The sequence below is a fragment of the Glycine max genome, chromosome 3 (assembly GCF_000004515.6).
Source record: "Glycine max cultivar Williams 82 chromosome 3, Glycine_max_v4.0, whole genome shotgun sequence".
Lineage (NCBI taxonomy): Eukaryota > Viridiplantae > Streptophyta > Magnoliopsida > Fabales > Fabaceae > Glycine > Glycine max.
The window spans coordinates 29,223,507-29,248,939 of record NC_016090.4 but is presented as its reverse complement, the minus strand read 5'-3'; the positions used below and the strand labels follow the sequence as shown (position 1 = coordinate 29,248,939).

The 25,433-nt window shown below is 35.7% G+C and overlaps 2 protein-coding genes across 2 annotated transcripts; both read right to left on the bottom strand.

Annotated features, from left to right (window-relative positions):
* Window positions 1-10,760: 10,760 nt before the first annotated feature.
* Window positions 10,761-14,801, bottom strand: LOC100816595 (ATP-dependent DNA helicase pif1). The gene is made up of 3 exons (XM_006577537.1): window positions 13,923-14,801; window positions 11,100-11,165; window positions 10,761-11,012 (listed from the first exon to the last, which is right to left on the bottom strand). Exons 1-3 carry the CDS (start codon window positions 14,799-14,801, stop codon window positions 10,761-10,763), a joined length of 1,197 nt encoding a protein of 398 aa, XP_006577600.1.
* A 5,563-nt stretch (window positions 14,802-20,364) lies between these two features.
* On the bottom strand, window positions 20,365-22,534 carry LOC121174568 (replication protein A 70 kDa DNA-binding subunit E-like). Its single transcript, XM_041013930.1, has 11 exons — window positions 22,394-22,534; window positions 22,286-22,303; window positions 22,036-22,186; window positions 21,856-21,940; window positions 21,673-21,746; window positions 21,450-21,540; window positions 21,220-21,373; window positions 20,980-21,137; window positions 20,782-20,902; window positions 20,527-20,625; window positions 20,365-20,415 (listed from the first exon to the last, which is right to left on the bottom strand). The coding sequence occupies exons 1-11, from the start codon at window positions 22,532-22,534 to the stop codon at window positions 20,365-20,367; spliced, it is 1,143 nt and encodes a 380-aa protein (XP_040869864.1).
* Window positions 22,535-25,433: the final 2,899 nt, after the last annotated feature.

Sequence of the window (25,433 nt, the reverse complement as noted above, 5' to 3'; positions counted from 1 at the left end):
TCGCCATCAGAGGACTACATGTCCTCACCTTCGTAGGGCTACACGCCCTCACCTTTAGAGGACTACACGTCCTCGCCAACAGAGGGCTACACGCCTTCACCTTTAGAGGACTACACGTCCTCGCCAACAGAGGGCTGCACGCCCTCACCTTTAGAGGACCACACGTCCTCACCTTCCGAGGGCTACACGCCCTCGCCATCAGAGGACTACATGTCCTCACCTTCGTAGGGCTACACGCCCTCACCTTTAGAGGACTACACGTCCTCGCCAACAGAGGGCTACACGCCTTCACCTTTAGAGGACTACACGTCCTCGCCAACAGAGGGCTGCACGCCCTCACCTTGAGAGGACTACACGCCCTCACCTCCAGAGGACTATACATCCTCGCCTTGAGAGGGTTGCACGCCCTCACCTTTAGAGGGCTACGTGTCCTCATTTTCAGTGTGCTCCACATCCGCACCTTAAGAGAATTTAAGGTCCTCTATCCTTAAATGCTTAACCAAGACTTGCACTCCCGGTTAAGGGACCAGTAGTTTCCTTTTAACGGTTCCTGGGCCACCCCCTGATATTGGAGGACGGCCAACTGTGCGAGCACAACCAGAGAGGGAGGCTATCACACAGCTACTATGCATACCGGGGAAAGATTTTACCCGTGCCGCTGCAAAGAGACGAGTGCGGATCATGCGCACCAACATGACCACTCTTACACAGATATAGATGACATTGCTACTTAGCAACATTCTGCCCAGCGACCGCAATGCCAATCTCTCCCTGCAAAAGTATCAGTTGGTCTGTGTCGTCCCGACATGGGTAAGTATGCATATAGTTCAACTGATTTCTGATACCATCTATTGTTTGCAGGGATCGCACCCACAAGACACCCAGTGGACCCGGAAAAGTCCAACAGGGCCCTGGGGTTTCCAGCTCTGGTTACGGGCCTCTATCAATCCTACAGGGTGCCCGTACCCCCCCGGCAAGGTTATGTCATCATAGGTAAGTATGCACATCACTCAACTAATTTCTGATTTCATCAATTGTTTGCAGGGATCGCACCTGCAAGACACCCAGTGGACCCGAAGAAGTCCAACAGGGTCTTGGAGTTGTCAAGCTCTAATTACGGGTCTCTGTCAGTTCTACAGAGTACCTGTAACCTCCAGCAAGGGCATCAGGCCCCCTACTGATCGAGCTTTCATCAAGAAGTACTGCGTCCCCAGGCAGGCGCAGGGCGAAACACCACAGCAGCATTGGGATGGCCGGTAGCGGGCAATAGACACACCGCCACCACCTCTAAAGTTCACCTCAGCTCATCCATAAAAAGGTTAGAGTGTTGCCTACGACACATGGCCGACCAATAGGCGACCAAGTCCAAAGCCAAAGGTAAGCGAAGTACTAGGTCCGTGACCAACAAGTCATAAGGCGTCCAGCTCAAGACGTTAAAGAAGCGCTACTAGGAGGCAACCTAGTACCTTTTAAATTTTTGCCTGCTATTTGATCACTTTTTATAGTAGGACGCACCTAGTTGCTCATGATCCTGGGAATTTAAATAAAACAAGCGCAAGGTCGGAAGGTAGTCATACCTTACAAAACATATATATGTATGTTTAGGTAGTGAAAATACCTTAGATATGCATGTATGTAAACAAAAAAAACACTTCACAAAATATATATATGTATGTTTAGGTAGAAAAATACCTTAGATATGCATGTATGTAAACAAAAAAACACTTCACAAAATATATATATGTATGTTTAGGTAGAAAGATACCTTAGATATGCATGTATGTAAACAAAAAATACTTCACAAAATATATATGTATGTTTAGGTAGAAAGATACCTTGGATATGCATGTATATAGCAAAAATACCTTACAAAACATATATATGTATGTTAAGGTAGCAAGATACCTTGGATATGCATGTATATAGCAAAATACCTCATGAAAAAAAAGAGAAGAAAAAAAAAACAAACAAGAAAAAGAAATAAACAAATAAAAAAAAAAGAAGAAAAAAAAGAGAGAAAAAAGAAAAATAAGTTGTCTAGCTGAAAAACCAACATGCTTTTGAAAAGAGATGACTTCCAACTTTTCTTTGAAGAAAAATTCGCTGATCATAGCTAGTTTTTGGAAAAAAAAATGTGTCTACACCTGAAGGGTGAATGCTGTGAAAATTTCCCCGGACGCCCGAAATGGACTTGGATGAATGCACAAATGGATAAAAGAACATATTTTGGAAACATTGGGTTGATATAAAATAGAGGAAATGAATCCTGAGCCCTAGCATCACATGACCATAAAAATTTGACACTTGAGTGTCCACATAGGTGCATGCATGACCAATTTTGCATAAAATTTCCAAATCATCATTTTTGCATTTGTGTCATGGAAATAATGTGGGGCATCCCTTTTTATCCTTGAACCAAACCAAACCCTGACATGTATCATGCCTAGCCATTCTACAAGTCTTGAGCCAAAATCCTGACTCACCATTAACCTTGACCCAGGGTGAGAATGTCAATCCTTACCCTCGGAAGCAAAAAAGAAGAGAAGGAAAATTTCCAATCAAAGGAAAAAAGGAAGCAAGGAAATTCCCAATCAAAGAGTGGGAGAAAGAAAAAAGAAAAGAAAGAGTGGGAGAAAGAAAAAAGAAAAGAAAGAAAATTCCCAACCAAAGAATGGGAGAAAGTAAAAAAGAAGAAAGCTCCAGAGGTCTTTGGACCGGACAATATCTGAACAATACAGAATTGTCACCAAATGAACAAAAAAAGAAGGAAAGGAAACCACGACCTAAAATGGTCTTCTCCCTTTGATTACCAACCAAAATCCCGTGCGCTAGCGACTTTTTTTTTTCTCGCCCCGCACTAAACAAAAAAAAAAACGGAAAAAGAAAAAGCCAGAAAAATCAAAGGCCAAAAACACACAAAAGCCGAAAAAAAAAAAACCACCAAAAAAAAACCATTCCCAAGGGAAGCCCTATTGATCCATGATCACGCATGTAATTTTTGATTTGATAGGAAATAATTTGCAAAGTCAAGTCATGACATATCTATGGTCCGGAATTAGGATGAAACACTTACCTGTGCGAGATTGATACACTTTGAGTGATTTTCTTCTATTTTTGTCGAACCCAGTGTTTCCTCTAAATGGTCATTTAGAAACGAAATGCTAACATCCAAGATCTCATTTATGGTTATGGGAGATTTCATCAGCAGACTCTCCTTCCCCGGTAGACGCATTGTTTCTCACTCAAAAAAGCATATGCTGCTCTAAATCAGTTGGAATATTTGTCTCTTTGCTAAAGCATGTTTGCATTTTAGTGGAGAAAACACCGAGACTTTTTCAAGTCTCACAAGTTATCCAGAACTACGTAGGTCTGAGTTCCTCATTGGAGGATACGTAGGAGCAAGAGCCTCGCTTTTGTCGACCACACCGCCTTTTGTTGCCATGACTCAAGAGCTGGTAGCCCGCGGAGACACCTTACGGTTATCCGCACCTCGTCATTTAGTGACCCCAAGTGTGATTCACGAGCAGAGACCAATATGGTCATCTGCGCCCTTTCCGGAGATGTCAGCATTTTCCGATGGAGACTTTTCAAGTCTCACAAGTTATCAAGAACTACGTAGGTCTGAATTCCTCATTGGAGGATACGTAGGAGCAAGAGCCTTGCTTTTGTCGGCCGTCCCATAATCTTTGTCATACTGACCCTGAGGTCATGTGACATGCACCCTTGTATCATCTAGAGGCGGCGGGCCCGATGATACGCGGAGATACCTTACGGTTATCCGCACCCTTTTGTCATCCAGAGGCGGCGGGCCCGATGACAAGCAGAGACCAAGTTTGGTCATTCTGCACCCTTGTATCATCCAGAGGCGGCGGGCCCGATGATACGCGGAGATACCTTACGGTTATCCGCACCCTTTTGTCATCCAGAGGCGGCGGGCCCGATGACAAGCAGAGACCAAGTTTGGTCATTCTGCACCCTTGTATCATCCAGAGGCGGCGGGCCCGATGATACGCGGAGATACCTTACGGTTATCCGCACCCTTTTGTCATCCAGAGGCGGCGGGCCCGATGACAAGCAGAGACCAAGTTTGGTCATTCTGCACCCTTGTATCATCCAGAGGCGGCGGGCCCGATGATACGCGGAGATACCTTACGGTTATCCGCACCCTTTTGTCATCCAGAGGCGGCGGGCCCGATGACAAGCAGAGACCAAGTTTGGTCATTCTGCACCCTTGTATCATCCAGAGGCGGCGGGCCCGATGATACGCGGAGATACCTTACGGTTATCCGCACCCTTTTGTCATCCAGAGGCGGCGGGCCCGATGACAAGCAGAGACCAAGTTTGGTCATTCTGCACCCTTGTATCATCCAGAGGCGGCGGGCCCGATGATACGCGGAGATACCTTACGGTTATCCGCACCCTTTTGTCATCCAGAGGCGGCGGGCCCGATGACAAGCAGAGACCAAATTTGGTCATTCTGCACCCTTGTATCATCCAGAGGCGGCGGGCCCGATGATACGCGGAAATACCCGAGTGGTTATCCGTATAAACATTCTTTTGTTATCTGTAAGACAGAACGCTTGATAGCATGCAGAGGCTGACATAGTCTTCTGCACCTTTTGTTCCTCCGGGAACAACAAGTCATTTACATGCGGAAATTTCATGGTCACCCGTGACTCTCGTCAACCGAGAGGAGCGAAATTAGTGTCATACACTAATTTTCGTCCGGGTACCTTTGCTTGATGACATGCGACCTTTCTTTGGTCCTTGTGAGGTGCTTGGCACCCATCGTTAGGCAATTTGTGAAAATCCGGGAACGACATGTCATGGTCACCCGCGACTCTCGTCAACCGAGAGGAGCGAAATTAGTGTCATACACTAATTTTCGTCCGGGTACCTTTGCTTGATGACATACGACCTTTCTTTGGTCCTTGTGAGGTGCTTGGCACCCATCATTAGGCAATTTGTGAAAATCCAGGAACAACAAGTCATTTGCATGTGGAGATTTTATGGTCACCCGCGACTCTCGTCAAATCGAGAGGAACGAAATTAGTGTCTTATCTTTACTTTCCTTTTATCTCCAATAAAAGACAAGTAAAGAGGGGCAACTGTCATACCCTAATTTCGTCCGGGGACCTTTGCTTGATGACATGCGACCTTTCTTTGGTCCTTGTGAGGTGCTTGGCATCCATCATTGGGCAATTTGTGAAATTCCAGGACATGCCGAAAAACCAAAAAAAATATATTGATGCACAATCCGTAAGTTTCCGTGACACACCGGAAATCAAATGGAAGCATCGTTGCATAATTAAGTGAGGTTCCGTAACATTCCGTAAGTCAAAAGGGGGATGATTATGTAATCCACAAGGTTCCGTAACATTACGGAAAGAAAACAAGTATCGTTACGAGATTCGTAAGTTTCCGTAACTTTACGAAAAAAGAATCACCAAAAAAGGTAATGGGGTGAACTTATCAAGATAGGGGTGTAAATAGCAATTCAAATCTAGGCCCTTCTAGAACATTTTGGAAGTTGGGTTGCTTAAGGAGGAAGCAACTGGGCGGCAAGCTCCTCCACGTTTTTGAAAAATGGTTTTCGGGGCTTCCGCGGCTTCCGTAATACTTCCGTAAAATTTCCGAAAACCTTGGGTAAGCATATTCCACTTAACATTGGTGAAAGGGAAGAGAAAAAAGATGAAAATCAAATTCGAAAACAGTTCCGTAAGGCTTCCGTAACTTTTCCGTAAAATACGAAAAGGGGGGTGAACTTAGTAATTCGGGTGCGCTTAGAAATCTTCTTCATTAAGTCTTTGGGCGGCAAGCACCTCCTTTTTTTTCTATAAATAGGGGAGTGGGGAGCTGTTTCAAAATGTTCAAGACCCCTTTGGCTATGCGTTTCGGCTATTTTGGGCAAAAACACGTTTTCGTGAAGAAAAATCGAGTCGAAGTGCTTCTGTAACGCTTCCGTAAGCGATTCTGTGGAAATTCTTCATCGTTCTTCGTCGTTCTTCACCGTTCTTCATCCGTTCTTCGTTCGTTCTTCAACGGGTAAGTTTTCGAATCCGAGACTTTCAATTCATTTCTTGTTTTGTGTACTTTCACTTTAATTTCGTTTACTTTCAGTTTTCTTTTCTTCAGTTTTTAACGTGCTTTAACCATTTATTTAAGCCGTTTTCTCGTCTAATAAAAGATAAAATGAATTTCAACCGATCATTTGTGTTGTAATCTCGTTTAATCACTGTTAAAACGAAATCTAACCGATCGTTCACGCTATAACCTCGGTTAAACCAAAAAAAGTAAAATAATAATAAAATAATCAAAATATCTTGAAAAATAATAATAAAATAATAAAAATATCTTTGAATAAAATAATAAAAAAAATCAATCGGACGTTTTTCTTTGGAAGTTTCCTTGAATGAATTGATTAATAACCAAAGTGAAACTAAGACTACAATCAACTCACAAATCAAGTTTTTTCCGAAAAATCACTAAAAACCGTTTTAAGGTCCAACGCCTTAAACGGTCCTCTTTGCTTTTATCGGTTAACATGGACCGTTCAAAAGCATAAAATCAACATGTGACTTTACCGCTTTTGCAAGAACTACGTAGGTCTGATTTCCTCATCGCAATTGAGGATACGTAGGAGCAAAAGCCCCGCTTTTGTCGACCACCCCAAGAGATCGTTAATGGTCCAACGCCTTAACGTTTCTCTCCTTTCAAAATCAAAAGACCGTTTAATGGTCCAACACCTTAAATGACCTCTTGTTCAATAAAAACATATTTTGCAAAAAAAGACAAAAACAACTTAACCAAACACTTTGTTCCGAAAGAACTACGTAGGTTTGATTTTCTCATCCCAATTGAGGAATACGTAGGAGCAAAGGGAAACACCCTTGTCGACCACAAAAAGAGAAAAAATATAAAAAGGGTATAAAGGATATAAGGACATAAAAGGGAATGTAAAAATCAAAGTCATGTTTGCACATTCGATTAAAGGCTGTCGTCCCTTGTGACGGACGTGTGGGGTGCTAATACCTTCCCCGCGCGTAAATACAACTCCCGAACCTTTCACTTAAAAGTTCGTAGATCGCGTCTTTTCCGGTTTTTCCGACGTTTTCCTCAAATAAACGTTGGTGGCGACTCCGCGCGTATTCCTTTCGTGGAACACGCATCCCGCGAGTCACGCGTCGCCCTCCCGCCGAAGGGTAGGTTGCGACAATATAAAAGCCCAAAAATACAAGAGAATATAAATCGTTCTTCATCAAACCTTAATCAACACATCACAATGATTTATATGAATGAAGAGCAAACGACGAACTGGTTCACCAAAACAGAGACCAAAACGAAAAACAAAAATGCAAAAACGCAAAACAACCACGAAACAAAACCCTTCGTGCAATACGACGATGAACACGAAAACAAAAATGACAACGTAAACGACTACAAATGAAAATGATAACGTACATTATGCGAACTTGGAGCGAGGGGGACAAATAAGACTAGGGAGAAACACACACACTTAAGACTCCACTATGATGGAATTGAGAGGAGAGAAGCTTTAGAAACCCTAATTTGAGGAAGAAGAAGCCAGTGAAGAAGAAAATATTTTACAACTTTTTAAATTTTGCATCAAAGTCTAGTCTACGTGTCACAATCTGGGACAATTTGCCACGTTGGATAGTCTATGTGGCACTAAAATTGCCAACAATGCACCTCACTAATGACGTTACTTTCAAATTTAACAGCAAGGACTATTTTACCAAAATTATGCAAAGATATGGACTATTTTTAAAATTTTAAAAAGATAAGGACTAATTTGAAAAAGGGATCAAAAGTCAGGGACCAAAATGTCTATTTACTCCTTTATATATATCTTAATATTACCCATTGAATCTGTTTTGCCTAAAGATATTTATCTACAACTTATGAGTTTCACACTTTTAGGCAATTTTACGATATCCCAAATGTCATATTCAAGTTTTTAAAGAAATATAACATAATCATATCAAATTATATTTTTTCTTTCACTAGAGGATCTTCTTAATGACACTTCTTAAGGCTATTGAGTTTGAACTTTAGGTGATGCTTGAGAGGAAATCTCAGTGTTATCTTGTCTTTTAATAATGTTAGGAGTAACATCATTATTTAATTACCATATTCGTTCCTTGAACAATGGTAGGTACAAAGACTTATATATTGTTAATAATATGTTATTCTTTAAAAACAACACTCTTTATGTTTTCTTCCCCTCCAAACTCAATTTCCTCAAGGAATCTTGCACGTCTCAAATAAAGTGGAATTGTAAAACTTATACATACGAGAGTTTAAATGTAAAAAAAAAACAACAAAAAAATTGTAACTAATTATCTTTATGTCCAACTTACCTTCATGCAACCTATAAGGCATTACTTTGGCTAGAAATCCCCAAATGTGCATGTGCCTAATGTTGGGGTTTTCCTGGCTCACACCTATATGGGTTATTAGTGACTACTTTAATTGGTACCCTTAAAAGATATAAATTATATTCTTTAATGCATTTCCCCAAAATGACTTTGGTAGAGAAGAATCAAACTTCTTACCATATCTGCACAAGTCTATTTTCATCATTATGCGACTTTGTTCATGCTAGGTTTGCTTAACATTATATGTTGTAAAATAATTTCATAATTATTGAAGAAAACACATGGGGGACTCCAAAAATTGCACCTTATGTCATATCTACCATAGTATTCCCCACGGTCAAATTTGATAACCTTAATTTTCTTTTGTAGTTGAATTTCAACTTCAGCTTTGAAAGACTAAATGTTTAGAGGCCAAAACTTCTCATAATTTAAATAAATCGGAATCACCTATGAACATAATAAAATATATTTGTTCATTCCATGAATCCATAAGTAACCTTAGTGGAAGCTTGTTGGAATTTTAGGGGATCCTTAATTATAAAATACCAATAACCACCAGGAGCACATTATGTTAGATTATCAAAAAGAGTTTTAGGAATACATGGATCAATAATGATTGATCAAACAAATGCGGCGAAATCTGAATCCGTAGGTGATTTTTGATCTATGCTCTCTTCTTAGGATCTATTACGGAATATTGTATAAACGACAAATAACTGACTAATAGTGTAATCAGTGGCTTCATGGTTCTTTCTCAACCGAAACCTCTTTATTCCACAATAAGACCTTCATAACTTTTCAGATGAAGATAAGAGAAACTATGTGTGACGGCTTAGTATATTGGGGACCATAGCTTTTTTAAAGCGTGTTAACCTAATAGGGTCCTCATTATCCTCCAATGGGTCAACATTGACATCTACTCATTTAAGCCTATATCATCTGATTTAATTGTCTAATGAACCCACTTAATTTGATCACATAAAATAAAACCCACTAATGATAATATTTAACATAATTGTTTTCTAATATTAGTCTACATTAATTATTAGAATAGAAAATTTCAACAATGTTGACTTGACCACACTTCAAGTTCATTTCAAACATTTATGGATATAATTTATCATATTCTTAGCATAAATTCATAATGTATAATAAATTATTTATTATACACCTTCTTGTTACTTCTAAGTCCTTCGAATAACCCAACATCGGACACACACTGCGAAAATTATCTTCCTTAGCCGATGTTGCACAACGTTGTGCTTCACCCTAAGGCCAATAGCCGGATCTACCACATCCACCCCTGTCCTCACCCCAGTCTTGCCCTCAACCTCGCGTGCTTTGTCACTCGAAACTTATTCCACTCCTTCTTCCACGTGCATGACACCAACATTCCCAGTGTCTCCATCATGCCATGCACACCCGTGGCTCACACGTAATTTTGGAGATGATAGTCTTATTCCCATGGAGGACAGCGAGACCATCAGTGATAAAATTAAAAAAAAAAAAAAAAGAGGAGTTTTCAGCATAATACGAGTAAAGCAGATAGGTTGTGAGGTTTTTTTTTTTGGGTACTATTTTACTAGCAGACCATCAATGATTCTAAACTTCTAGAGCTTTGTTTATGGATGTGAAAGTATGCATTTCAATGACAAAAAATTCCAATATATCATTTCATTTCATTTTTTTTGTAATAGGCATTATGTAATTGTCTAATATATGAACACTAGTCGGTAACCCGTGCGCATGCACGGGTCTTTTGTCTGAATGATTTTCGATTGAAGAATAAAAAAAAAAAGACATTGTAAAAAGATAAAAGGAATAACATTCATATAAATTAGTTGTGATGTCAAATTGTTCAAAGATAAATATAGAGACGTTGGAAATAAACATAAACAAACATTGTTTTGCAAAATAACATGGCAGATTTTCCTAATCTATATCACTATCATCCCAATCAATTGCACGCCTGATGACAACCTCCCAGATCTTCTCAGCACGCCTATAGTAGAATGAGAGCTCGTCTCCATGGCTAAAATCACCTTCTTGAAGGAATTTGTACCAAGGGAGAGTGGCATACTTATCATTGATGCCTTTGTTGAGCACAACTACATTCCATTGCAGTGGAGGTTCGAATCTTCTGAGAATTGTCATATGATCACCACAGTGGATTAGGCATTGTGTGACAGAGGTTGGAAGTTGTTGTAGGGAAAAAAAAGAGTTAGGCATTGAAATTAATATTTGCATGGAAGATATAAATGGATATGAATATTTTACCAGTGGATATGGTGCGCCTAGCATTGATTGGGTGATTTCATATGTCCAGATGTGTTTTCTTGTTGCACGACGCCTTTTGCATTTCTACTGGTCTAATGGTGGAGTGAAGTGGAGGTAAAATTTTGAAGGGTGGTCGTAGGCCAGGAAATTTATCATGACAGATTCATAAATCTGCAGTTCTGTCCTCAATCTTGTTAGGCCATCAGCAAAGTAAAGTTTGCCTTTGTGTTGTCTGACTTGAATTTCATAGGTTTCCCCATCATACTTAAATTCAACAATTTTAGGATAATTTGGTAGCCATTGGCGCCGATAGAAGCCTGGTATTTCTATGGCGTCCTACAATGAGGAAAAAGTATTTAAAAAAGGAAAAACAATATGAGAAGCACAAAGGATAAAATATGGAAAGGAAGGTTTTGATTTAACCTTGTCACAATGGAAGGCAGCTTTAAATTGCAATATCAATGGTTGTCTGATAGCAGGCAATCTCAACTGCAATGCAATGAGGAAAAAAATGGACTTAGCATTTAAGAAACATGTATATTGACTAATTTAAGTGTCTGTAGGTCTAAATTGGGATGTTGCTGCAATGTAGTAGTAATTGGATTTAACAGTTCAAATTTAGGATAATTAAAATAAGATAAGAGAAGATGCATATAATATAAGACGCATGAAATTAGATGCAAAACATGAAAATAAGGAATACAGAACATTGCAGAGATCAGAAAATGCAGCAAAAGCAAATACAGTAGCAACAAAAGTTCTCAATCAGATATCATATGGTCGAACAGATAAGAAATGCATTTCATGATTCGAATTAAAGGCCAAAAACAAGAAAGTTTGAAAGAGCAGAATCAGGATTATAAAGAGAATATAATAGATGATGTATATCAGAGATGATATGATCGAACAAATAAGAAAATACACTTCATAATCGTAATGAAGGACCAAAAGCAATAAAGTTTGAAAGGGCAGAGTCAGCATCATAAAAACAATGTAATAGATGGTGTAGATAACTGAACTACTTAGAATCTTAATACAATAGTTGGAAATAATGGTAATAGAATGCTACGAAATTTAATAGGAATTTAAAAATATTTAACTTAATATTGTTTCTGTTTTGTTTTGGATGGGGTATAATCACACAAGATATGCATAGGTTGTTTTTTCCTACATGCATGAGTCAAATGTTATTCTAGATGACATGCTACCTAGGGTTCATTGACAATGACAATATAGTAGCATCATTCAAAATTATTGAATAATTTTCTGGATTCGTTACCAATGAACAAAAGTAAATTAATATTTAAATTTCTTACTATGTATTTAATAATAGAACATCAGAATCACTGGAACAGGTTTTCGAATTAGTATCAACAAAATGTCCAAATTAAACATGGATTGCGATAAAAGCACAACATGAATGCAAAAAGTGTGAGCGACAAAAATAACATTTAAACGTTACTAATATCTAAAGGGTAAGATAGATGATAGCGTAGTATGCAAGAAACCTAACACAATGGGCACAAATAAATGAAGCAGAAGCAGGGAAAATTGAATTAGGGCTTTGCCACAGGAAAGAAAGTTGAGTGAGACAATGATGGATTCAAACGCAAAATTGTTCAATATGTCTGTCCTAAATTGGAATTCGAAAACTTAAGAAAACATAGATGGCAAGATGTTGAATTTTGGTTCGGGATATGGATGAAAAATGTAACCAAATGCAAGAGAAAAATCAGGAAATGAATGAACATGCAGTCAGGTTTGGGTTTAGGCTTACCTTGCTTGAGGCAGTGGATGAAGCGGGAGACATGGTGGTAGTCGCTTTGAGAGAATAATTTGGTTAGAGTTTAAATGAAGGTGGTAGAGAAATGAACCGTGGTCTGATGATGTAAAGTAGTGGGTGATGGAAGGGTCATTGCTTTTCGGGGGGTGTAAGTGACAACAAGTTAAGTGGTTTGGGAACTGTGGAGCATTGAATGTTCCGTTCAAAGATTGGAAGTGAATTGGCAGAATGATAAGTATGAAAGACTGTGGTGGTGGAGGCAGGTGAAGAGGTATTTTTATTGCTGAATATAACAAAGAGTAAGTTAATTTTTTGTATTGTTATAAATACAATTTGCATCATCAGATGAATGACTTGTCTAATGCTGAAGTCGATAATGATTTGGCATAGATAATATTTTGCAAGGCCAATTGATTATCTAAGAAAAGATAAATGGTTCTACTAAAAGAATAATAATAAGTGTATCATCCTAGGAAAACAGGCAGAGTAACATATAGAATTCATTTGCTGAATGGTAGCATTTAAATTGAGATAAGCATTTTATTTTCTTTCGTGCAATTCATGAAAGAAATGGTTAATTTGGAGTTCATGAAAAGGGATAAAAATTTAAAATGCGGCAAATAAGAAAATGCACTCCATAAAGGAAGACTGGTTTTTTAAAATTAATGAATTATAGACTGGCTCATTTGATGATGTTTTAACTGTATATCAGAGATCATATGAGTAAGAAGCAAATTCAGTTGTGGTTAGAATTAAATTTGTAATCGGAAATAAATTGGATTTACCTTCTAATATTTGTAAAGACCTCTTTGGAAACCACATTCGTGGTTGAAGTCATTTTTTTTTGTCCTGATCATGTATTAAAATTCAAAGTCCTTTCTTTGACTTGACTCTTGATAATGCAACATATAGTTGGCCATGTGAAAAAACTGGTTTTGGCAAGTAAAGTCCAACTGAAGATAATGATTGTCCTTGGGATTTATTAATTGTCATAGCATAAGAAAGCATTATCGGAAATTGTCTCCTCAATAGCTTAAAAGGCCATGGTGACTGTGAAGGCGACATAGACATTCGTGGGATATAAACATGATCTCCGATATTTGTCCCAGAAATTATGTCAGTTGCAATAACATGTTTTGCTAGTCTTGTGATAATTAACCTAGTACCGTTACACAACCCTTGAGTTTGGTCTAAGTTCCTTAATAGCATTATTGGTGTTCCAATCTTGAGTTTAAGACAGTGATTGGGTAAGCCAGATGTTGTCAATGAATTCAGAAATTCAGTTGTCAGTGAGCGGAAATGACAACTTTCAATGGTTTCAGATTTGTCAACTGAATCAGAGCTTAGATATTTCATTTGTCCACCTATCAATATTTTAGACTTAAAAAAGCAAATTCATCAACCAAAAATGTAAAATCCAGGAAAGTTGATTAAAAGATGAAAAACAGAATAAGATAATTTACTATATGATTACCCGGTATCATTGTAAGCATATAATCATTAACTTGTTGCACTATTTCATTTGTGGAAGCTAATATTGCTCTGGTTTGGAAGTATTCAGGATCATTGTGATGATGAGATAGATCTGGAAATGTAGAGCTAATTATACTATGAATAGGATCATTATATTCTGTGATTAATAGTTCCTGTGGAATTTCAATAGTAGCATAGCCATCATTTTCATCTCCAATAATATCATCACCAATATCTATAATCCACTGTGCAAAAGCTGCAGTTTCTTCTTGATTTGTTGCTTGCATGTTGTTTTGTAAACACACATTTTTTGTCAGTCTCAAGATCTGATAGTGATCCCATAGATAAGAGGAATTAATTGTTGCGTTAACAATATCAGAGTGGCTGCCTCTTGGAATGACTGGCAGGATCTGCCAGAAATCTTCACCAAAGACCATGACTTTACCTCCAAAGATTTTACTGTCCTTTGAGTTGTGTTTGATGATATCTCTAAGACTGTGATCAAGTGCCTCAAAACAGAATTTGTGAGTCGTGGGTGCTTCATCCCAAATGATTAGACTTGTCTGATTTAATAGTTCAGCTAATTGAGTTCCTTGATGGATATTGCAAGTTGAGTCTTCAAAAACTGGAACTGGAATTTTAAATTTTGAATGTGCAGTTCTACCTCCAGGCAATAGCAGAGAAGCTATGCCGCTAGAGGCTATCATTATTACAATTTTATTGTCAGCTCTCAGTGAACTTGCAAGTGTTTTCCAAATGTATGTTTTTCCTGTACCTCCATATCCATAGAGAAAAAACATATCACCTTCATCTTTATTAACAGCTTCAACAATCTGGTTGTAAATTGAAGCTTGTTCATCTGGAATCATCGATATGTGGTGTTAGATTTAAAGATAAATGAATGAAGTTAAAATACTAATTTATAGATGAGAAAAGCTAAGAAGGAAATGCACATAATAATTTTCAGAGGGGTAAATTGCTCTGTATTTAATGTACCTGTCATGTGAGAAAATAGATGTTCAAACTCTTATCTAAGTTCTTCATTGTTGTAGTTCAGTTCAGCTAATATAAGGCTATTGTCTAGATAAGCTGGACAATTCGCATCCTCTAGATATGGCATTGAAGGATAGTCTCTTAGCGATCTTTGATTTGCTTGCAGCAGTTCTTCAATTTCAAGCAAGACCAAATTTTGAAGAGTTCTATCATCAAGCTGCAATGCTAATACACAAAAGAGAAAAAAGTCAAATTATGTGTCGTATCAATATTGATTTGTCTGATGGGAAATTAGCACTAACCTGGACTTGTTGATGATTTTTTATAATTATAGACAATGTCATTAGCCATCCAATGCCAAGTTTGGTCCCAAACTAGTTCAGGTTTGCTCATTGTTGCAGTTAAAAGTAACAACACAAATAGCTTTCTTATATAATGTGTTGAACCCCAGTCTTTTGCTTCCTTGATTGCCTCAATAAATTCTTTATCATCTTGTAAAAATCCCATAGCAAAACATGCTTCTTTATATGTAGAATACTGAACATTATCAACTGTTCTTAAATCCTCAAATGAGGTAGGTCCTTTACAAACAGTAAGCATCATTCTCAAATAAAATAATTCCCCTATAATTGGTGGAACCCATAGTAATCTGCCAATGGTATAGCCTTTCTTCCTAAGGTGCCAACATATTTTCTTCTGATTGTATACAAACTTAGAAACAAGTTCTGCATAAGTAAGATTTCTCCCTTCAACAGAATTTTGGTTGGTGTTCATCCATGAAATAAACTTTGAATCAGAGATACTTGGCTTAGACAATTCATCATCAATATCATCATGGTCTTCATAGAGATCACTATGTTGGCCTGGAAGATGGAAGTGTAATCTTTCAACAGCAGGTTTTCTGCCATGTATTGAAATCCAAAGATTCTCCAAGTAGATTCACAGGGACATATGTATCTGTGAGGAAGATAGAATTAGTTGTTATAACAATGATGATCAGATAAATTAGAGATCAAGTTTTAACAATACCTGTAATCTAGATATTCTTTGATCTCATCATTATGAGTGTCACCATTCTCAGTTTGATCATTATCTTCATCAATCAAAATAGCAATCACTCTATCATATCCCTTGTTGATGTACTTAAATAAATATTTGATAGAAGTGCTTTGGTTACACCATTCAATATTGATATGCGCTTGGTATTTTCTGATAAATCTTGGATTGTAAGGTACAATATACCTGTTATCAATTATAACACCATTTTTCTCAATTGCATTACCATTGTTTCTTCTACGATAGACTGGAAAACCATCAGCATCTAAAACAGTATACGGCTGGAACATTTTAGGATAGAAACGACTACACTTGCCTTTTTCATGCATGGAGATCCAAGATCCAGACTTCCACATGGACCATGAACCATATGGTTTTTTTACTAATGAATACAGTTCTAGATCATCTTGTTGGGAAGGTATCTCTGCTGATATAATTTGATCAATTTCATCTGAGGAAGGGTATTTGTTATCAGGATGTAAAAAAAGCAACAAATGGACATGAGGTAGCCCTCGTTTTTGAAATTCTATTGTATACATATCTGCAATTTATTAGTAAGTCTGTTTATAGAAAATAATTAAAGTTATTAGATATGATTGTGTGATTAATATTGGCAGTGTAATCTGCTGCTTTCAGATTCAACGGATTCAGCAATCTATGGATTTCAGGCCAGTTTGGATTGCAAGTTAAAGTAATAAATAGATTTGGGAAGCCCACATGGCTACATATGGCCATACCATCAAAATAAAGTTGATCCATATAGCGCGGACTGCCAACAAAAGTTGAAGGCAAAATGACTCTTTTACCTTTATTTAGGTCTCTCCTACTTCCATCATCCAATGACTGTTGTAAGCTACAAAACTTGTCAACTCGAAGTTTTTTTTTGGTTATTTCTGACGTAAGAAAGCCTTTCTGACTCAACCATAGTATAGCCGTCAACAACAAATTGTTGGAATAGTCTCCTAGAATTCAACAAAGTTATAGATTCATTTGATCTGCATTGTAGCCTATAAGAAAACCACTCCCTCATTGTAAGAAGATTTATTTTCCTTTTCTTACCATCTGATCGACTGCTATGTAGAATATCAGGTCTATATCCATCTTCCCCGTAAGGAAATAAGAGAGGGTATTGTAGAGCTAGATAGCTAGAATGTAATTCATGGATCCTTTGTAGTTGTCCATGATGAGTTTCAATAATAATATCTCTTTTTGAATTTGCATCAAAATTGCCTACTATTAGTGCTGCAACTTCAGGAACAGTAGGTACATTATATGTACGACCATCTTTCTCACGATTAGCAATCAATTTCAACTTGATATTATTCACTTGAACATCTTGCAATCTATCTCTGGCTATCCTGAAAGTTTTTGCATGCACGTTGTATTCATCTAGCATCTCACTAAGTTATGAAACAATGTGTTCTTGAATTTGATTATGTGGACTGCTGACCAAAATAAACAATTATATATACGATGATTGGAAGATTAGTAATGCAGAATAAACAATTGAATTTTGTTTAAATGTAAGATTGTTGATCAATGTTGTGCATTTATAATAATAATAATGAAAGACTAACTACCTTATTGCATTAATCCTATTATGCACTTCATTTTCTGTGTCAAAGATATACAATTGTGCAAATTTTGGTTCTTTCCCAGGCATCGGTAACATACTACCTATTCTATGACATGGTTGACCTTGAATTCTTATTGTAGAAGGTCCTCTTAAATGATTAATTGATTTGTCAAACTTAATACCAGCAGAAGTAAAGGCAAACATTATGTTATATGTCCTTATGTTTTGCTGGTAATTTTTACTATCAGATGTACCATGATCATACAAAAGTTGGTAGAGATATTTAGGTGGATTCTGTAACAATGAAAGTTCAACTTTTCCATTTCCACAACATAAACTGAATCTTGGATTTGTAGTTCTTTTATCTTTTGAGACTCTTTCATCATACCACATATTTGCATTACAGTGACTACACTGCATGAGCTGATCACCAAGATCAGAATATCCTGAAATAATTTAATGATATATGGCAAAATGAGGTTGGTCATTGAAAATGTTTTAGGAAAACATGTAAATTGAAACACGATAAACAAAAGCAGTTTTGTACAGTGAAAGATATTCGACAGTGAGCTAATAACATAGTGTTTATGAATATTAATCGTTACCTTCTCTATTAATTGCGGGGTCATTAGTTGAGGACATATAATTTTGGTTCTCAAGTGAAGAAACTGAAACACAGCCCATGAAAATTGCATTTAGATTAGATTATAGCATTATAATGTTGAAAATTAATTTGATAAGGTCGATTTTAATTGGTACCTTGTATTGATTCAGAACTCTCATCCTCTGATGAATCACGAATATTAACTAAAAAAGTGAGTTGAATCTAAGTTTAGTGGAATTTATTTAATGTGGAATGGATTCACATAATATTGAATGCACCTTACAGTTTGCTTGTCCTTGTGTGAAAAAAATTGTGGATATTGTATTACTAAATCAACAAACTAATTAAAATTATTAACTATAATTTGGAACATAATATTTTGAATTGCTTACAATCAATATTCTGAGCCTGATCATTAACTTTGTGCTGCCTGATACCTTTATTCTTTATCTTGGCTTGTGTTGTATCACGATGATTTGCATGCTCATGGTTATCCATATTCTTGATGGTTGTTGTTAATCTTGACTGAGTTATAAAATTTTTACTAACTTCTTGTTTCAATATATTACAATACATGCAAAATTAAAATTGCAAAAGTCAATGGACATGCAGAAAAGAAATGCTATTCCACTCGGACCAAGACATAACTTGACTTGTTGACTAAAATTATCAATGTTGACACCTGGTTAAATGGATCATACTTTGATAAAAATGATTAGACATGCATGTATAGCCATGATTATAGTGATGGTTTTGACGGCCACATTAAAACTTGAAAAGTAAGTAATCAAAAGTAAGCATAAGGAAAAACACTAAAATTATAAATGTTGACAGCTAATTAAGTGCACTAAAATGATTAGACTTGCATTTATAACCATTATTATACCTATGCTTTGGCGCCATCGATAAGAAATATGATATCGAAAATGTTATGCATGGCAGAATTAGGATGTCAAGCTAAAGAGAAATTGTTTTTTTACTTGTCTTATTAATTGTACATCATATTGAGACATATGATGAAAGATGGAGTAAATTTATCAAATATTCGATTCTGCATTTGTGAAAGCAAAATCAAGCAAAAAATGGTATCTAAAATAACAAATCATGCTAAACGATGATTGATAATAAAGACACACTTAATTACATATCATTGATGATCCAAGATCATGTTTCTCAAGACTCCAAAGCTGATACTTTTGTCTTGGTGTGTATATTCTGCTGTTAGAAAATTAATCTGATATGAATGCTGATTTAGTTGTGCTAGTGATCAATATTTCGTGGTCATCATTTCTAATATTTTAATTTGTTTCCCGTGAATACTTTGTGCTCAGACAATTAAGGATGCACAGCTTAAAATCAGATGAATTAATCAGATATGAATGTTGATTTTGTTGTGCTAGTGATCAATATTTCGTGGTCATTATTTCTGATATTTTAATTTGTTTCCCATGAATACTTTGTGCTCAGACAATTAAAGATGCACACCTTAAAATTAGATGCTTTAATGGCTCGTTAAAACTTTAATTGAATTTTAAGTTATCATGATTGTGAAGAACATGTTTTCTGAACTTTCTGTCTGGCAATCTCTGATTTGTATTTTCAAATCTTACTTGTTCTATCTCTCACGATATATTTCAATTCATAACATTTGCAATCTGTCGATATTTATTTTAACAATTGAACAAATAAGGATTTTGAAATATAGTGCAATAGTTAAGGTAACATCGGATAAGCCACAGAACTAAAATGCTAGGATACTCGCATACAAAATAAGATTAAAATTTAAACAAAAGTTCTGATCAGAGTTCTAAAGCAACACCACCACAACAGAAATAAGGTAGGAGCCAATGTACAATATACAAATAGCAAGGGGGAAAAAATTGTTCAACACAACTTGGAAACAACCAAATGCACTAAATTCCGGCATGTTTTTTTATTTTGTTGGATGAAAGTTGTGCAGGTGAAATTTGAGAGATCCCTGCTTCATCATCACAATCCTGAAATGCCTGCCGCTTTGTAGGCGTCAAGGAGAGTCCAAGCAGGGGATCATGATCTGCTGTCACAGAGAGGGATTGTTGGATAAAACAAATGGCAATCAATAAGTTGAATGCTAAGTTGAAAGTCATGAAGTGTCAAAATGCAAGAATTGCAAGAAAGATCATATTAAAAAATGAAAGCAGTCATCAAAACTCACAGATTCATGTTAAGCAGAATGATTGGAATCATAAACTGGGATATCCATTTTTGAAGATGTCTGAATAAGACATACATTGAAGATAACACAACCCATGGAAAACAAATAAATATGAATAGAATACATACTTTTAACAATAGTTAATGTCAAATAACTTGGATTGAACATTACCTCAGCATCAGCTAGCATATCCATCACAGCATTTATTAAGCTCGAGTCAGCTGAACACTTCAAAACAGCAGAATTTATGAACTTGGGTTGCACCTTTATCTTGAAAGCAAGTTCATGACCCAGCAACTTATCAAGTGCTTAGGGTGAAGCATTCAAATCAACATCACCATCCTTGTTCAAAGAGAATAATTGTATTACACAAACAAAAAATAACATATCAAACATAAACAGTTACGATTGAATCCAAAAACACACTTCAATTTTAAGCTTATTAACTGCATCAGCTGATTGACCAATTAATTCACTGCATTCACGGTCCCAAAGCAGGAATTTTGTGCTTTCATTTCCCTGGTTGATCATCACCTCAAGCCTATACCTGCCACCATATGCACCAATAGTAAAAAAATGATGAAGGCATGAAAAATACACAACATTTTAAAAGATCACAATCACCTAAGCACAACTTCCTTATTGTATTTGCCGCATGCACATGTAAAGGGCGTCATCTCTGCATCACTTTTTTTATGGCACTGAATGCAAGATGTATAACACCATGAATGATTGTCCAGAACAATCCTAGTAATTGTGCCAACAGTGACACAAACAATTTCCTGTGTGAAACAGCATACACATCAAATAAAAAAACTTCAGACAATGCACGACAAAGAATTAAAATCTATATAAGATCATTACTTCAGAGATGGTGTTAATGTCAGCAATAGTCTTTCCCTCAGCCTTGCCAAAGAATGATTCTTTTGATGATAATTGGATAGAACCTGAAAGTTGTGTACTCCCTTCACCATGGGATTTAAAACCTGACCGGGCTTCAATGCCCAACTCTGCAAGCCTACAAATATACAATGAACAACAAAAATAAGACAAAAAATGATCAACATATATTACATAACACATACAAAAAATACCGTTCATTGAATTCTTGAATCTCCATCACAGGCTGGTTAATAATTAACTTTGAAGCCTTGAAAGAATTGTTGATCGATGTGGGATAAGATCCTAAATTATTTAAAAAATAGAACCATAACATGCAATAGCATAAACAGAGAAATCAATAAATTCAAGATGAGGATATACCCTACGCTTCCTTGATCCTACAATGGCTTAATAGAACTGTAATTGAGTCATCACCTTCATAATCATCTAAGAACTCCAAAAACTGCAAGCAATAATCATCCCACAAAGTGCAAGATAGCAATTGCTGGCTATCAGAAACAAATAGTTATGAGACAATCAGTTATTAATAATAATATAATCATAGCCACAACTTGACAAAGCACATCACACAAATTGTCACCAAGAATCGAACTTTACCTCAAGTCCTTTAGTTTGAAGACTACCCTTCTACCTTTTCCTGAAACTTGCCGAAAGACAACCTCCTCCACAACACCAATAACATCTAAAGCAAGTAGGAAAATCAGGGAATGTTATTTAATTCCAAAAACAACAAAACTTTCAAAATAAACTCAATTGCAAAAATATAACTTAACATACCTACCAATAGTCCACGTTCAAACTGGCCAGCCACAACATCTGCAAATCCAGCAAACCTATATTTTCTAAAAGGGATGTCCCCTAGAACACACTCCCTCACAACAGTAACTCCAATAAACACCAATTTAAATTGATGATCACACACTCTGTACTGACCATTGTTTTTTAGCACTTTAAAATTGTGCTTGACATAAGTACAATTTTCTTTCAAGTCCATTTTTTTTTACTTCAATTGGTCTTGTTTACAAACAGCGTGGATCTCATCACCCTGGATTGCATTAAGGTTACAACACAATGAACTGAACAATGAGTAATAAGTAATAAACCTACAAAAAAAAAACATAGAATTGAAGCATACATCGGAGTCCACAAACACCATTTTAGCTTGCTCAAATTTGTTAGGCGTGCCAATAAACCATAGATCACTGATCCTCACATTGAGTTTAAGAGTTTCTTTTAAGCCATCGATGCTCTTTATCTTGTCTGGAGAACGTGCCATAATATTGCAACAAAAAAAAACAACAAAACCACCATCAAAACAGAAACACGATAAGCTAAGCAAAAATCCAAAACCTCGTTCAACACACAAAAATGAGAAGCTAACATGCATGTAAGAAAACACACATGAAAACAGCACCAAAACAGAACAACAGAAGTACAACGAACCCTAAACCAAACATTCAAACCAAACATCGTCCAACACAGCAAAATGAAAAAATAACATGCATGTAACAAAACAAACATGAAAACATCACAGAAACAAAAGCCAAAAACTCGAAAGGTAATATGCATGTAAGAAAAGAAAAGCCAAAAAACCATAAGCTAACATCGAATGTAACAAAACATACATCAAAACAGCATCAAACAGAACCCAAATTAAGTTGGTCTGTATCTGCGAAAATGATAACCAAAAACACGCAAACTGAAGAATGAAGAATGAAATGCAAGAAACCGCCTAAAGAAGCAAAGGCCAGCACATGCACAACATGCAAAATAAAACACGTGTAAATGCCACAATCAGCAAAATCAAACACCTGTAAGCATCAGAAGAGTGGAAAATTAAGGGCTAAAAGACCAAAAAACCAAGGAAATGGACAGCTGTCACAATCTTAGGCAGCGGTATTTTAGGAATTTTCAGAGGGTTCTCTTTTATAGATAGTATATAGATTAGTTGTTTGTACATAATTACATAATTAGTATTTTTTTTTCTTGGTAAGTGGGGTTCCTTATACCCTCATTCTTTTTTCTATTTTTTCATTCTTTTCTTTTACTGAGATCCAGTCCTTTTTATTAATAATAAAATAGAATAGTGATTTATATTTATTTCATGTTCCAACATATTTTCAAGTGAAATTTTAATTGTTTTGATTTAGTTTTTTTCATTTATTAAATAAATGATTTGTTGGGATAAAATCAATTCAAATTTCTTAAATATTAAATTCTTAGTTTGGAAAGGGAAATTTAATTTCTACTACATGCAAAAATTATTTTTTATATATATTTTTAAAAATGAAATTTTAATATTTAACTTTATAAAAATAAACATTATCAAACTTTTAACTATTTAATAATTCAAAAATATATAAATATTAACATTATTTACGTAGATGTTGATAGAGATGATAGAGATAGAAGAAGAAAAAAGATAGAGAAGAAAGAGGATGAGAAAACAGAGAGATGAGACAGATGGGGGAGAAGATTAGGAGAAAGAGAGTGAAGAGAGGGAGAAATAAGAGGAGAACAAAAAGAGAGAGAAGAGAGAGATGGAATAGGAGAGAGAGTAAGATAGATGAAGAGAAGAGACATAGAGGTCACAGGTGAGAAAAGAGAGTATGAAGAATTTCAATTTGTTTTTGGATATGATTTGAAATTCTATTCAATTATAAGTAATCAAAATACTTTCATAATTTTTTAGAATTCCAGTTTCTTTCTAAAATTCGATATATTCAAACAACATATTACATCACAAAGTGTTTTTAAATTCTCTAAAAAATGAATTACTCTATTAGAATTATTCATTCAAACACAAGTTTAAGGCAAGGTCTCATGTTCTATTTGTGTGAATGAAAAAAGAAAAACTGGTTGGGAAAGGATAGTTCACTAATCATTAGTTTCAATTAATTTAATTAGTTGGTTAATTCACAACAATAATATGGTGACCCAAAAAATATTTTGATTTCAATTAATTTATTTTGACTTTTTTCAATTCTTCCTTTCTTAATAAGGTTAATAAATGAGAATTGGAAAAGGAAGTCAATCTTTATTGAGTATTAACTTTATAATTTCATCTATCTATTTTTCCTTCCTTTCATAATATGGTTAATGAAAGAGAATTGAAAAAAGAAGTCAATCTTTATTAATTCCATAAGTTTAGCTCACGTTTTGTAACGTGCAAGAACATAAAAATCCCATTTCTCTTGTTTTAGGTCTTTTTTATAATAAAAAAAAATCTAAAATACGCCATGAATTTTAATTGGTTCATTATCACTTGCTAATAATATATGCTTAATTATTATTTCAGTCATTAAATTTGGAAATGTACACGTAAAGTGACAAATGAGAGGGGGAAGGGGATCTAGAGCCCTTGCTCGATCAGGCCTAACGACGGTTAGCATATCAACAACAATGATCAATATAATTAAGATCAAAAGGACAACGATGAAAAAAAGGTTTTTACTTTAGGGAGAGTTATCTCATGAAAGAAATTAATATTTAAAGAAGAGATTATTAGAGTTCTTGTGTGAGAAAAATGTTTACATTGGATAAAAATGAACAAGTTGAATAATATATAAATGAGAAAAACTGATAAATTTAATGTCTTAAGAATTTTGAGATGGTGATATCGACAAGTTCACTAGTGTAGATGACTTGTGACCCATAGATGAATATCTCTCAATGTTTTACCCTCCTTGCATTCTCAACAATCATCTATATCTATGTTTTTTCCACTAATACAAAAATAATTTTAAATTATTTTTGCTTAAACATTAAACATATTCAGGTATAAATTAAATATAATATGAAAAATAAAAGATACATTGGATAATAATATAATTTTTGTGGTAAAATGGGTTTGCTCAATTTAGTCAAAATTAGTTTTAATTTCTACATATTAAAAATGATGATTTTAGTCCTTGCATTTTTCATATGTGGCAAATTTTATCTTTGATCAGACTAGTCTTATACTTCATTTTGACCTAATGAAAGACCAAACCTACCATATTTAAGAAAATACATGGACAAAATCAATTTTTTTTTAAAAATTTCTTTTTGAGAAACCTAAAATCATAGTTGGGCAACCCGGTTCAGTTTCGTCGATCGGACCAGTTCAATCGAGATTCGATGGCATAATCAGACTGGTTTCGTTATTGGATCATCCATGCGTGTGCTTCGGGATG